This window comes from Neomonachus schauinslandi, chromosome 3, assembly GCF_002201575.2.
Source record: "Neomonachus schauinslandi chromosome 3, ASM220157v2, whole genome shotgun sequence".
NCBI classification, from domain to species: Eukaryota; Metazoa; Chordata; class Mammalia; order Carnivora; family Phocidae; genus Neomonachus; species Neomonachus schauinslandi.
Window position 1 is genome coordinate 191,421,717 of NC_058405.1, and position 14,256 is coordinate 191,435,972.

Sequence of the window (14,256 nt, forward strand, 5' to 3'; positions counted from 1 at the left end):
GAAAGCGAGCTCCATTAGACTCTCCTGAAAGCAGGCGAGGGGACGGTCCCCAGCCAGGAGGCCAGCCCGTGCGCGGTGTCTTCAGGTGAGCACGCTACAGTCTGCAGCGCGACCGTCGGCCGCGGAAAGGTGCCCGCTTCTCATGGAGACAAGTGCATAACCTCGAGCCTGTCCTGTTTGCTACCACGTGCTACACGTGTTACTTGAGAAACACACACCTACCCGAAGCGCCTCTTCTTCCCTTCACCTTGCTCTGCCCGGTGCACAGCGAGACAGGACTAGCAAAGCAAGAGCACCGCCGTCGGCCATGCGGGGACATGACCAGGGCAGGTATCCGTGCCGGAACAGAGATGAATAAATCCACACCGCGGCTGCTTACGAGCGCAGCAGCACGACTCGGTGCCCACTGCCGACCGACCCAGCCCCACAAACACGGCCAGACACTCCGCTCAGACGTGCACTTTTCCCTTTCAGGTGGTCGATGCTGGTGACAAAGAAAGAACGCAAGCAACCTGGAAACTTGGTAAGGATTACAATGCAAAACAGAGGTCCATTTTCTCCATGTGGAAGTCTAAACCTCCTGACCCATGGTGGCGCAAGCCCCCTGGACTTGAGAAACATCCAACCCCCCTGGGAAGAAAGGAGGGGAGCTCATTCCCCCAAAGGGCGAGTCCCCGCTGCTCATCAAAGGGGAACGCACTGTACTACTGGGACTTAGCAGAGGCCGTGAAGGCCCCATATTAAGTCATAAGAACACAACACTCCACACCAGAGCACCTCACATCCTCAGCGCTGCCTGCTACCAAGGACTCTGAATGCCAAGCTGGGGACGCTTCTCAGTGATGCACGGAACACCCTGACCTGTCCGATTTCTCAAAGTGGCCCGCGGGCAATGACACCGTGGGGAAGGACTGCACATCAACTCCCAGGCCGACAGCATTTGTGACGCTGTGCTGAAACTCACGGAGCTCAGCACACTGAGAGGGGGTGGGGGCACTGAATAAGGAGCAGCCGTGTCCACCCTTAGGAACTGTCGTGTTAGTCACTGCCAAGCAACGACTTCCGCACTCCGTGAGCAGCCACAAGGCCTGCAACCGACCACGGTGGTAGTTACGCAAAACGTAGAACAAACACAGTATCGCCTGCCCCGACTTGTAAAGATCTGAGCACTGTTCTGCTCCACACAGGGATTTGGCCAGAGAGAAGCGTGCTCGGCTGGGCTACCCAGCCGGGGAGGAAGCAGTTGGATGCTCAACACGGAAAGCGGCACCCCCTGGGCCGTGCAGAGGCGCACGTGAGCCATGGAACACAGCACGTGAGGCTTCAGGAGCGAACTCCCACTGCAAATCAAGTCTGAGCAACCAAATGATGCAAGGGACGCTTACAATGGCCGCTAAACATACTTCGTGATCAGGAAGCCCTCGAGGAGAAGTTCTTGAAAATAACCTCAAAGTAAAGGAAAACCTCACCCTGATGACAAGTTGAATTCAGGCATTATTATCTAAAAATTCTATTTGAGAATTTGTCAGGACACCCTTTCTCAGTTGATGTTTTGTAGTCAGAAGATCTCAGAGTTTTGGAACTGACACGCGAGGGTCAACCATCTCTGTTTCTTCTGCTTATTCACGTATGTCTATACATTCTCCTGAGCATAGATTTACAAACCTGATTTTTTTCTACACCTGTGATCCTCTAAACAGGGCAGTACAACAGGAAGACAGGGACCCAGAGCTCACCCTGCTCTGTACTGCTGCTAGGAAACAGCACAAGAGAGAGGCAGGAATGTAAGCATCAACGCTTATGGTTAAAAAAACTAGTTTTCAATTTACAAATCAAACTTTTCTTCCAAAGTTACTATAACTTTGTTTTTAATCACAATTTTATACATTAAAGTCTTAAACAAAGGCATGAGATTTTTGGGCATCAAGAGGCTTAAGTTTAAAACAGTTTAAGACAAGCTGCTAGAGATCAACAGAAGAGATCAAACACCTCCTTCCAGTGGGACTCGAGGGACAGTGGCCCCCGACTTCCCTCTCACACGCCGGCAGCCAAGGACCACAGGACAACGAGCAGACAGAGTAGGGGAACACTTCCCTTTGTGCTTTCAGAAAAGAAACAATGAGAGTGGGAGGAAGGAAAGAAACAGGAGGATCTGGTGGGATTTCATTTAATCCAAACCACCATTAAGAATAACTTTTGAAAGGATCTACAGGGATTTCTGTCCTCCATGAATTCTCTGTACGGATTCAAGGAGCACTTTCGAGCAAGCCTTCCAGGAAAACAGCAATGTCCGGCTGCCCCCTCAGGTCAAAACACAGGCGTTCTCTGATGCTAACACCCCATCGTGGAATATAGCATGGCTTTATTTCCAGCCTCAAATGATCTTAGAAATAAAACAAAGAAGTATGGACAAAATAAGCAAACTGAAAAACCAAAAATCCCCCACCAATCAAGCTGAAATGTGTGCTGTCATTCTTGCTTATAAACATGAGATTAAAACACCCCAGACATGGGGCGCCTGGGTGGCTCAGTCGTTAAGCGTCTGCCTTCAGCTCAGGTCATGATCCCGGGGTCCTGGGATTGAGCCCTGCATTGGGCTCCCTGCTCCGCGGGAAGCCTGCTTCTCTCTCTGACTCTGCCTGCCGCTCCCCTTGCTTGTATTCCCTCTCTTGCTGTGTCTCTCTCTGTCAAATAAATAAATAAAATCTTAAAAATAAATAAATAAAATAAAAATAAAATAAAAGAAAACACCCCAGACAACATCCATTGTAGTAAGAGTGAACTCCTGGGCTGCTGGGAACAGGGAACCATGTGTGGAGATGTTGCGGTCATAGAAATCAATCATGCATTTAGCTCACCTCATCTCCGGCAGGAAGGTTTTCTTATAGGAGTTCTCGATGTCCTGCAGATAGGCGGAGCTGATCTTCATTTCATGTGGCTTTAAAAAAAGCAGGAAAAAACAAGTGGAACGTTTAGACTTTTTCTTTTACTTGTGCACCTGTAAAAGGGAAAAACAAGCAACAAACACGGTTTTCTTGGAACAACTCATGGGCGGTGCAGAGATTATAGGAAAGAGGCCTTGGTATTGATCAGGGTCATCCTCACTGTACCACAGCGAAGCACCCACATTTGCCCAGGGAATGCCATGGCATAACCTTTCAGAGACGTTAAGATGCATGCTTAGAATGGGATCAGGAAGAACTCCCTTGGCACGTACAGCATGGCATGGGATATGGTACACACATACACGTAGAGCACACGTATGAGGACACGTGTGCACATGTATACAGAGCCTGGCAGCTAAGACCATGACAACAGGGGGACTGGCCCACTTCTCCCCCAGCCCTCACACCCTCCTCTCCTCCACCGACTCCCTCCTGCCTTCTCCCTTCATTACTCACACACCCCAACCACCTCTCGCACTTCCTCCACTGCTCGCCTCCCTTGTCCCCTGAAGCGTGCTAAGCCAAATTCAGAAACTGAAACCTCCACGTCTGAGCAGCCAGTCTCAGTATCTAAAACCTTGCACAGTGTAGCAATGCTATGGGCAAGTCGCGTTGTCTTCTATCTCGTGTTTCTTCATGGCACTGACCTCCACCTGGTACCTTCCTTTGCTTCCCTGTTTGCTGTTGACCCCCACACGCAACTCTACACCTGCATCACAGCATCAGAAAGAAGATCTATTCTCTCCCAGGAGAAAACACTCCAAGCGGGAGCGGTGTCTGCAGACAAGAACCAGACCGAGCGGCAGTGACGTCTTCGTGCTCCGTGTCCTGCCTCGGGCCTGCCGGGCCAGTGAGCAACAGCAATCCCCGGCTTCAGGCCATCGAATGCAGGCCCAGCCAGCACCACACGCGCAGAGACCGAGGCCCCACTGTTCTAGTCACTACGCAGGGGAAGGAGGGAGAGGGGCTCAACCTGAGCTAGGAGGGAAGAGCGGAAAGGATACCAGAAATCACATTTGATCCGCAGACAGAGAATAGGGTGCAGAAACCCCACTAGAGTACTGGAAGGTGCAGGGCACAGGGGCCTGCCACCAGGACACTAACCCTCTTCACGGGGTGGCTTAGGGGACAGGGCGACGGCGGGATGGTGCTCAGGGCTGCGGGGCACTGCTGGAGGGCAGTGACTGACCAGGGCCCCTTCCACCCTCCGCACAAGGGCCCACGCTCAGGGGCCCCACTGTGTGGGCCGCCCATCTCTGTGAAGGCCCGCAGCGCCTGACAGCAAACTGCCGTGACCACCACCAGGAAGGCCTGATCTGCAAGGACACGTCGAGATAACGAGGACACGTAAAAGAGCGCGGGCTGCAACTGAAAAGCTGAATTACATTTCCTTTCTTCTGAATCCGACTCTGGATCTCTGGAACGGGCGTGTCGATGTAGATCACCACGTGAGGAGGCAGATATTCCCTGATGGTGACCTTCTTCACCTCGTTGTAGTGGTCCACACCTGCACACGAGAGAGAGGCACGTCTGTCACGCACAGGCCGCCGCAGGCACTCCCAACACGCGCGCCTGCGAGTGAAAGGGCAGAGAGAGATGCAGTGCCCAGAGCCACGTCAGTCAGTGAGTCACAGAAGCACACAAGCACAGTTGCGTGCCCGCAACACGGGGCCCCTGCAGGTGCTGGGATGGCAGCCCCGCCCCGCAGCGCTTCTCGTCCCCGCAGAACGCAAGCACCGGGCCCGGAGACCACACGCCACAGCCACAGAGCGGGACGATGCGACTTACACGCCGGCCTTCGGAACATCCTAAAGGCCGGATTCTAAGGGCATCCTGGCCACAGAGAAGGCCGGGGAGGGCACACAAGCGTCCCCTCTGGCAGCCTGCGGCAAGAACGCGTCACATACACCTGCTGTGCAGCAGTAACAGATACGGTCTCATCTTCTCCAGCAAGTACAGACCTTTCTTACTTTCTTTTTCAAATAACTCAACTGAAAAATGGGAAGCTACATTTACTTGGTTTCAGTGTATTTAACCAGCTACGCAGAACTACCTACTGAGGCAGATTTAGTAATACAAAATAAAACAGAAAGCAAGGCCGAGAGAGCACCCTCCCTGGGTTACTGCTGTGCAGGACAGCCACGTACAACCCGCGGGGCTAAAGAACACACGTGCTGTTTGGAGGACACCCTGCACCTCGACGTCCTCTGGCGCACAAGGACCCTACCAGAAAGGCAGCGCGCATGCTGGGTCACTGGAATGAAACCACGACCCTCGCCCGCCACAAGAGCAACACCAAGAAACTGCCACCTCTGCAGAAGTTCACATGGTGGAAACTTCCAGAAGCGACCAACTTCGGGGCTCACACTAGGAGCCACAGAAAGACAACCATTTTGCTCTAGAGGAAATGTTCAGGTGACCACTGCAGTGAGTCCGGTTTCAGCAGCCTCACAAGACAGACCTTTGGCCCAGGTCAGCAGGGGTCTGAGCTGGAGGAAAACAAAGATACACAGGTGGTGCCATTACAGTGAGTGACCGAGGCTCCCGTGGGGGCACTGTTCTCCCGTCCGTGCAGGAAACAGCCGGCCTCATCTCGGCTTCCCACCTGGGCAGCCCGAAGCCAGGCCAGCCACACCCGCCCTCAGGCAAGCATCCTGCTCCGTATTCCTGTGAGCGCTCCCACTTCGGAGGTGACCTTCCACCTCGCGGTACCATCTACTCTGAAGTCCTCTGTTCCCCCCGACCCAACACGGAAACGACTCTCACTAGTCATCGGCCTCCCCCAGGGACCTCTTCAGTTTCTGTCCCACGAAACCCTGCACACTCCATGTGACGACTGTCCCCTGCCACCCTCACAGACCCCACTCAGCTTAATTCTGCAGCAGGCTTCCCTCCCCAGAAACCCAGAAGCCCAAGAATCCTGGCCTCAGTGCTTGCCTCTCACTCTGGGCTTTCCGGGGACGAGTGCATCCCTGGTCCAGGCCAATCCCCCCAAACCACATCTATGATACACAGCCACCTGCCAGAATCTCCCCCCAGCCATCTCGTGGGGACCTCAAACTCAGCACACCCGCGCAGGACCTCCTTCCCAGCCCGCCGCCACTTCCCACCCTATTCACGGGGCAAGAAGCCTGGTGAATCCACTTTTACTCCCCACCTTCCTCCCGCAAAGCTGCCCACCCAGTGCGGCCGTCATCCTAACGTGCGCCATCCTGCTCTGACCTCCCCCACCTCAAGCCTCCTTCCCTTTGATTTCCCCTCCCCAAACGCATCCCTCAGATGAACGAACTCGACACAGCCACATCCTTCCCGCACCTAACATCTTCGGTGGCTCCTCAGTACTTTCAGGAAAAAGCCAAGCATCCTCTGTGGGAGCGCAAGCCTCTCCTTGTGCCCCCCCATCTGCCTCTCCTGGGCTCCCCGCCGGCAGCACCGGCCTTCCCTATCATCAACACCGCAGGCGCCTCCAGCCATGCTTCCCCTAGCTAAGCCGCCGCCCTGCTGCCCTGCTGCCCTGGGCTCCCTCCTCCAGGACACTGCTGCTGACAGCACCCCGTCTCCTGGCCAGTGAAGAGTCCTCCTGTGGGCCCCCACAGCCCCTGGAGGAACAGGCATCGATGCTGCTTTCATGCCCGCCCCGGCCAGGACGGCAAGAGCCTTCCTTGTCTTCTGTCGTCCTCCCCCTGGCAGCAAGGACAAAGCCTGGCACCCCAGAAACACTGGCCAACAGACCTCAACTGCTGCTCGGAGAGCCTGGTGAGGACCAGTGCCCTGGTCAGAAGCAAGGGCGCTGGCTGCTGCTTCTGCAATCACAGGCAAGCCGCCCTCACGGCAGAACATGCAAGCAGACAGAGCAGAGCGCCTCAATCCCGAATCTCTTCTGGCTTGCCCAGCTCTCCCCATTCACTAACCAGCCCCCCGGACTCGGCCCCCCAGGGCTAAGCTGGCCACCAGCTCCAGGCAGCCGAGCACTCAGGTGACAATGTCCATGGGCAGACTGAGCACAGGGCCCCCCACCTCTGCCCTGGCACACGTCTCCTTAGACACCCCTACCCCACCCTGACATGCTTCCCTAACTCCTCGGTCAGGCCACCTTTGACCAGTCCTCACCCTTGTCCGTGTCCACTGTCAGACCTCCAACAACCCCCACACAGTGCTGCTGTCCCTGGAAGCACCAGAACAGGGCCACAGCAGACAGAAGGAAAAGACAATGAGATGCTGGCCGTCACGCAGGTACGGGCACAAGAAAAACAGACATCCTAATGACATACAAAATCATACACTAGAAACTGGTTAGTTCAGCGAAATTAAAGTAGATCAGAGACAGTAGCAAGGCTGAAGAGAGACAGGGCCGGGGAGACGCGATTTGGGGCAAGGTTGGGTGGAGCCCCTCTGCTTTCACCGGGAGATAGGAATTTAGGAGGAAAAGAGGGTGGAAGGAACCCTCTTTCTTCCTGTTAATGTAATAAGTAATGGCACTTATACATGTATTTAACAGACGTGCAGAGTGCACACTAACTGCACAGGAAGTCTGCGAGAGCCTTTACAAAGCGACACAACCCACCCAGGAAGGCCCGCCTGCAGCCCCGACTCACACTGCTTCCGGATGAATCCCTGGTTATACATCGCCTCCAAGAAAACAAAGTCGCTGAAGATGGAGCGCTCCAATACAACACCTTGTCCTGTTAGAAACAGGGAAACAAAATCAAAAGTCAGACAGATAAAAACCAAGGCACTGGAAACGAGTAACTTCATTTTAGAAAGGCAAAAGTTATTTACAACACCCTTTGCATACCAAATATTTTCAAAAGCACAGACGTGCTCTTCTAAGTGAGAAATCATTTTCAAAAGTGAGAAGACTTCTGGTTCGGGCAATGTAACATTGTCTCACCCTGTCAGCTATAACCTATCCAGTTAGGAGGAAGGTATTTCTGTCTGAAACCACAGCTTTCCCATCCCGTCTACCCACCCCAATCCCGCCCCGGCCCGACCACTCGGCCAGAACCCAGCGGCATCCACGACTCTCCCCCCGTGGCCCGTGCCCAATTCAGGAGTAACCACCAGCTTCCTCCCAAGCACATCTTGAACCCGACCGTTGTGCACGGCTTCCACAGCTCCCCCGACAGAGCAAGGCCTCCCAGCAGCTGGCAAGCTCCCAGCCCCAGCCACCAGCTAGGCCCTGCCTCCGCCCTGGCCCCCGGCCGCTCTCCCAGCAACAGATGGGCACCGTCAGAGCTTGAGCCAGCTCACACCTCCAGAGGAAAAGCCACCTTGCCCAGGCAACTTCTCTGACCCCATCCTGTCCACTCCAAGCCCACTCACGGCACTCACGTCACAGTGGCCTCCTGTGACCACAGCCGCTCTGAGCACTGTCCCCACCGGGCTCCAGCCAGTGCCCTTGCACTCGGCCCTGCTGCGTCACCTCCCCACGTGGAAGCACGGCCCCGGCCCCACTGCAAAGCCCTTCGAGCCTCTCACTACCGGACGCGACACTGAACGTACGCACGTTTACGCTCTCTCCCTACCACAGTGTCAGCTCCAGCAGGCGGCAGCCTTCGCTCCTCCGCCCGGGCTCCTAGAACGCACCCAGCCCACGGCAGGCACTTACACAATGTGCAATGATTAATGGAACACAGGAAGAAACGGGGTTTCATTTAAAGTGCTCCTTCTTCACTCTAAGAAACAGGGAGTCCTGAGATAGGGTTGAAGTATGCTTCGAGAAGAATCTGGGGTAAGCCAAGTCTCAGTATTACATCCAAGGACCAAGCAGTTCCTACGAGCCAGGTCCTGGTACAGACCATCGTAAGGGAGACCGCATTCTTTCTCAGGAGCAGCACTAACCAAAATCAGGGCTTACGTTCATCCGAGGAAAAGCGTCACTAAGAAAATTTTGGAAAAGCAAGACAGTCACTAGACTCCTCTGTAAGTGTTCAGATAGAGCGACTCCCGCACCTCGGGGCACGCACTGTGTACAGGGACCCTGCTGGCTCAGCGCAGGTCTGTGGACAGTGCTGTCCGTTCCCGGGGGCCCTCGTTACAAGACCTTCCCGCTCACACCCACGACGCACCCCCCGAGGCGGCAGCGGAGCTGTCCGTAAATGAGCTCACCGGGTAACTGACGGCCGCCCCAGTGTGGCCACCACGGCCGTAAGAGGGGGGCACAAGGCTCCTGGGCGCAGACACACTGTTTGCCACCCACAGCTTCAGCGCCTCCGAGGCCTGGGGCTCTGGCCAAGCACAGCGGGGTCTGCGCGCCCCCGCACGCTCGGCGGGAGGGGCCAAGTTTAACGCACACTGCCGGTACCCAGGATGCTGCCATCTCTCCCGGACCGGACCCTGTTCTGCGCTGACTTTACGCCCTGACCACTGCTGCTTGTCTCCCTGACCCCGAACAGTGCCTGCCCCCCTATCAGCCCTTGTCCATTTCTTGCCGGCTTCCAGAAACACAGCCCCCTTTCACCGGACGGGCCCGTGGGGCCCTGTGTGCTCTGCCTCCCCACCTCTGCACTTTCTCCAGGGTTAGGAGCGACCAGGGATGGTGAATCCCAGACCATCCCTGGCCCTCAGAAACAGGCCTGTTTGGGGTGTCCCATCTCTGCGTGACCACGGCTCCACCGCACGAGTGTGATTCCTCTTCGTCACAGCCCTTTACAGGCTCTCTTTCCTGCATCTGTGGATACCTCTCCCCCATGAGCCTAGAGCAGCGGCACGGAAATTCCCGACACTCCATAAACCTCACCCCAGTGCACAGAAATGAAGTAATATTAAGCGCGCTTTATTCTGAAGCAGGAATAATGTGAACCTCGGGGAGTTTATGATCTTATTAAGAAGACAGAACTTGCCTCATCAAATACCCTCAAAGAAAAGCCCTACTTAGTGGCAATCTAAAACGGCGGGACCACACAACAGGGGGGCCGCACCCGTGCTCAGCAGGTGCTCCAAGGCGTCCGCGTACTGCAGGAGGCGGCTGGCGTACAGCCAGGACTGCAGGCGGTAGCTGTTGCCGTCATTACTCTTCGGGTCGTCGTAGAACTTCTCCACGCTGCAGCTGCCACTGAGCTCTATGTCCAGGGCCCTCCCATCTCCCGTAGTGCTGTCTGCGTAATGCACCCCTGCCTCCGGGAAGTGCTTTAAGCCTGAGAAGAAGAAATGCGACATGAGCGCGTCACCTGCCCTCAGCAGGCAGCCGGGACTCACAGAAACAAAGCCCCATCCGGACACATCGCAGAGGCTGGTCGGTTAGGACCCGGGCAAAGTTACCCTCACGCCTGTGTTTACACAGGACGCTGAAGACAATGTGTCCAGAACAGCTGCGTTACAGGGTCCCCCTGGTGCCCCCGTGGGAGATCCTCCCAAAAAGGAGAGCGGGCCCAGCGCTGCAGGAGCCCCTCACGTATGAGCGGGCACTAGCCAGTCAACTACTGCAGGAAAGTACGACAGACAGACATCTTCACCAGGAGTCAGGGAACGGGGTTCAAAGCCTGGCTTTGCACTAACCAGCCGTGTGACAACAGCTTCTTATCCATCTGGGAATGACAGCTGTAATCACGGCCCTACTCAGAGGAGTGCTACAAAGCTCAAATAAGACCGCTCATGTGAAAATGCTCTGCGGACATTATCAAGAAAAAATTCCAATTCAAATTGACAACCAGTATGAATTTTTAAAATGTTCATTAAACTTAACACATTAAAAACAGCTTTTAATGTATTTTAAAAACGTAAAATACATACCCAGGGCCCAATTCTACCTAGTCAATGTTAAAGTAAAATCGAACTCAGATAAGCAACCGTGCACCTGGGAGGAAGGTACTCCACAAGACAGAAGTCCGTACCTAATTTCTCTGCTATTTCTTTCGCGAGCTTGCCTTTTCCAGAACATATATTGCCATCTACAGTTATCACTTTGCTGCGTTCTGTGAATCTTTTGGTTGTTCTTTCGCCGAGTATGTACGCCAAAGGGCCATACCGTAGCTTGCACTGTACACTTGTATGAATTCTTCCCTGAAAAACACAACAGCATGTGGTTACTGCAGACGCCAGCAGCTATTAGGTAAAAATGCCAAGAAGACCCCTGGTGACAAAAATGCCAACATCTACATTTTTATTACCTATTGACTTGTTTAATTATCGGTCTCCCTACCCCACCCCCAGTGTAAGTTCATAAGGATGGGGAACTGTCTGTTTTGTTCACTGCTAAATCCTCAGGGCCTGGAACAGGGCCTGGAACAGAATATGCATACCGTGTTCAATAAAAGTTGGATGGATGGATGGATGGATGGATGGATGAAAGGAAGGCAGGGAGGAAGGAAAGGGAAATAAGAGAGAAAGGGAACAGAGCATTTTTCTAGGCCAGACTTCTATCCTGAGCTCTGGACCCAGTTACCTGCCTTTAAACAGCTCCATCTAGAGGTCCTGAAAATATCTGAAAGCTAGCAGGCTTAAAACTGAAATTTAACATCCATACCCTAACCCCCGAATCTGCTTTCCCTCCCACAGTCCCTATCCACTATCCAGCAAGCAAATCGGAGCACACATGGGAATCACTTTGGATATCCTCCACCTTCCTCCAACCCTATCATTACTCACAAAATCCTACTGACCTTAACTCTTAAACCTCTCTGGAGCCGACCGTCTCCTCCTTATCCCCGCCACAATGATTTTACAGACATCTCACATCTCTCGTCTACAGTGCAATGCCTGCCTCATGTCCTATCTCCAACAAATCCAGTCTATTCTCTGCTCAAAAGGCAAATGATCTACCCCCACCACCACACGCACAAAACACACACACACATCAAGAAAGAAACACAATCAAAAGGCAAACAACTAAGAAAATCCTTAGCGTATATATAGATTGTATGGTTCAATGAGGAATATTGATAGAATAAGGAAAAAGAGGGATGCACAGCTTATTTTGAAAGATTAAAAATAGCCAAAAACCATATGAAAAAAATGTTCACTCACTTATTTATTCATTCAACAAGTATTTATTAGGAGCCTACACAATGCAAAGCATGTTTTCTAGACAACGGATTTATGGAAATGAGCCAAAGGATTCAATGGGACAACAAAACAAAGAAGTAATTACAGTTGAGCCTTGAGCAATGCAGGAGCTGGGGTGCCGACGTCCTCTCTTCTGTGCACTTGAAAATCCATGTACAACTTTTGACTCCCCAAAAACTTAACTACTAATGCCCTACTGTTGACTGGAAGCCTTACTGATAACATGAACAACTGAATACACATATCTTGTTACATGTATTAGTCACTGTTTTCTTACAATAAAGTAAGCTGGAGAAAACATTAAGATCATAAAGAAGAGAAAATACATTTACAATACTGTACTTATCAAAAAAAGTCAAGTAAGTGGACCCATGCAGTTCAAACTTGTGTGGTTCAGGAGTCCACCGTACAGAGCATATTAAATAATCACCATGGAGGGCAGCACGGCATATGGGATGGGCCACAGACTATACTGGGAGGCCAGGGAGCCTTTGAAGAGTGACATTTGAACAAAGACTGGAAGGTGCCAAGTGGACCTTTGCAAGGGGGTCTTTCAGGCAGAGGAAACAGTAAAAGCAGAAAAGTCCTGAAGCCAGAGCACTGCCAGATCAGCAAGGCCAGCCTAGCCTATGCCAAGTGGACTAGGGAACGGATGAGGTGAGTAAGGGGGTGTTAATCATAACGTACCTTGCACCCTACAAATTAATCACTCTTTCCTTCAGGCTACCTATGAGCCACGTGCAAACTGCTCCTGTGTGTGCACGACTTGATCGTCTCACAGATGTGGCACAAAGCAGGTGCACAGCAACGTTTGATCAAGCAATCAGCCACTTACTGACTGCAATCTTTAGAAAGTGCTTCTCTATAGAGTTATGGTACGATTCTCTAAAATTTCCCATCCTCAGTCCCGTTTACTGCTCTCTGGAATCATACAGAATAGATCTTTCATGACACATTTCCAATTCCTTCCACTATTCAAGTAACAAGGCATATACCCTTTCCATCTTACTCATTTTTCTCTGGACTTACTGAAGTTCATCTACATCCCCTGTAGAAGTACCAGGAAGTGAACACACTGTTACAAGGGGGTCTGTCTAGTGCTTGCACTGCAGCAGAGTATGACCCCCTTAATTCTGGGCCCCCCACTTCCACTAACACAATTCCCAGAACACTGGATATTAAAAAGGTAACCACTTTTCTATGTTTCTTCTCTTTGGTGGCCTGAATCATCTCCTGAAAACACGTACATGACTTTTTACAAGACTATGACATGCTCTATTCAAAACCCTTTGAACAGAATCTTTAGCACGGAGATCAAGCAAGTCCCTTTACAGTCAATCGGACACGGATGCAGGGCCAGGCATTAGCAAGCAAAGAAGCGATTCTACAAGCACCGTTATAAATAGTTTCGTAAGGTTTCCGGCCTCGGTTCTTTGGCTTCTTGTGTTCCCTCCGCCTTGATGTCATCCCGCCGCTGTCTACCGCGGGAAGTTCTCCTAAGCCGTTCTCATCTAACCGAAGGGGCTCTTCGGGTTCTGCTCCACGGCACATCCCCGCGGCGCCTGGCCAGGGCTGAGCCCTAACTGGGTTTGACCGCGCTGCTACGTTCGTCAGCGGATAAACATCACCCCAGGCTCTCCCTGGCTCACCCACACCTGCTCGGGCGTCCAGCGCCCAACTGCACGGAGGCACCTGCAAGCCGACCTCCCGCACCAAGGCAGCCAGGCGGCCGATTCACCTCCGTCCCCAGCGTTCTGCTTGGAGAACATGACCTGGAGAAGCTCCCGGCCCCTGTGAGCTCTGCCGCAACTCAGGACCAAAAATGCCGGGGGCAGCGGGGGTCCCCCAGAGAGTGACCCTAGAAGCCGCTGCCCAGACGCCCGGGCAGATGAGGAAGGGTCGGCGCCGGGAGGACAGGCCAGCATCCCCCCCCGCCCGCCTGCTCCCCGCCTCACCACGCGCTGGGCGACCACCGCCAGGCCCTGCGCCGACGCCGACGCTGGGACCACTCTCAGCAGCCTCAAGGCCATTGCTCCGCGGTCGGCACCGGCTCAAGGACCCGAGCGGACGCGGTCGCGACGGGGTCCTCTTCCGCGGCCGGCGCGCCGCCGTGACGTCACGGCCGGGCTGCCCGGGCGGCGCCTGCCGGGAGCTTCCGGGCGACGGGCGCAGGCGCCAAGAGCGGGGTCTGGGCTCCTGGCCGCTGGCCGCTTGGGGCCGGCTGCCCCTCCGCCTGCGCCGCGCCCGGGCCTTGCAGGGTCCGGCCGCCCGACCCGGGCCTGGGGCCGCGACAGAGGCTCTGGACACC

At 53.7% G+C, this 14,256-nt stretch overlaps 1 protein-coding gene across 1 annotated transcript in view; it reads right to left on the reverse strand.

The window, feature by feature from the left end:
* The window catches only part of NDUFA10 (NADH:ubiquinone oxidoreductase subunit A10), a 53,298-nt gene extending 39,247 nt beyond the window's left edge, over nt 1-14,051 (reverse strand). The window contains exons 1-6 of the mRNA XM_021678981.1: nt 13,904-14,051; nt 10,778-10,946; nt 9,866-10,081; nt 7,541-7,627; nt 4,331-4,452; nt 2,859-2,938 (exon numbers count right to left, since the gene is read on the reverse strand). Of these exons, the coding sequence (XP_021534656.1) occupies nt 2,859-2,938; nt 4,331-4,452; nt 7,541-7,627; nt 9,866-10,081; nt 10,778-10,946; nt 13,904-13,978 (749 nt within the window). The 5' untranslated portion in view covers nt 13,979-14,051. The remainder of the gene's footprint in view (nt 1-2,858; nt 2,939-4,330; nt 4,453-7,540; nt 7,628-9,865; nt 10,082-10,777; nt 10,947-13,903) is intronic.
* Nucleotides 14,052-14,256: the final 205 nt, after the last annotated feature.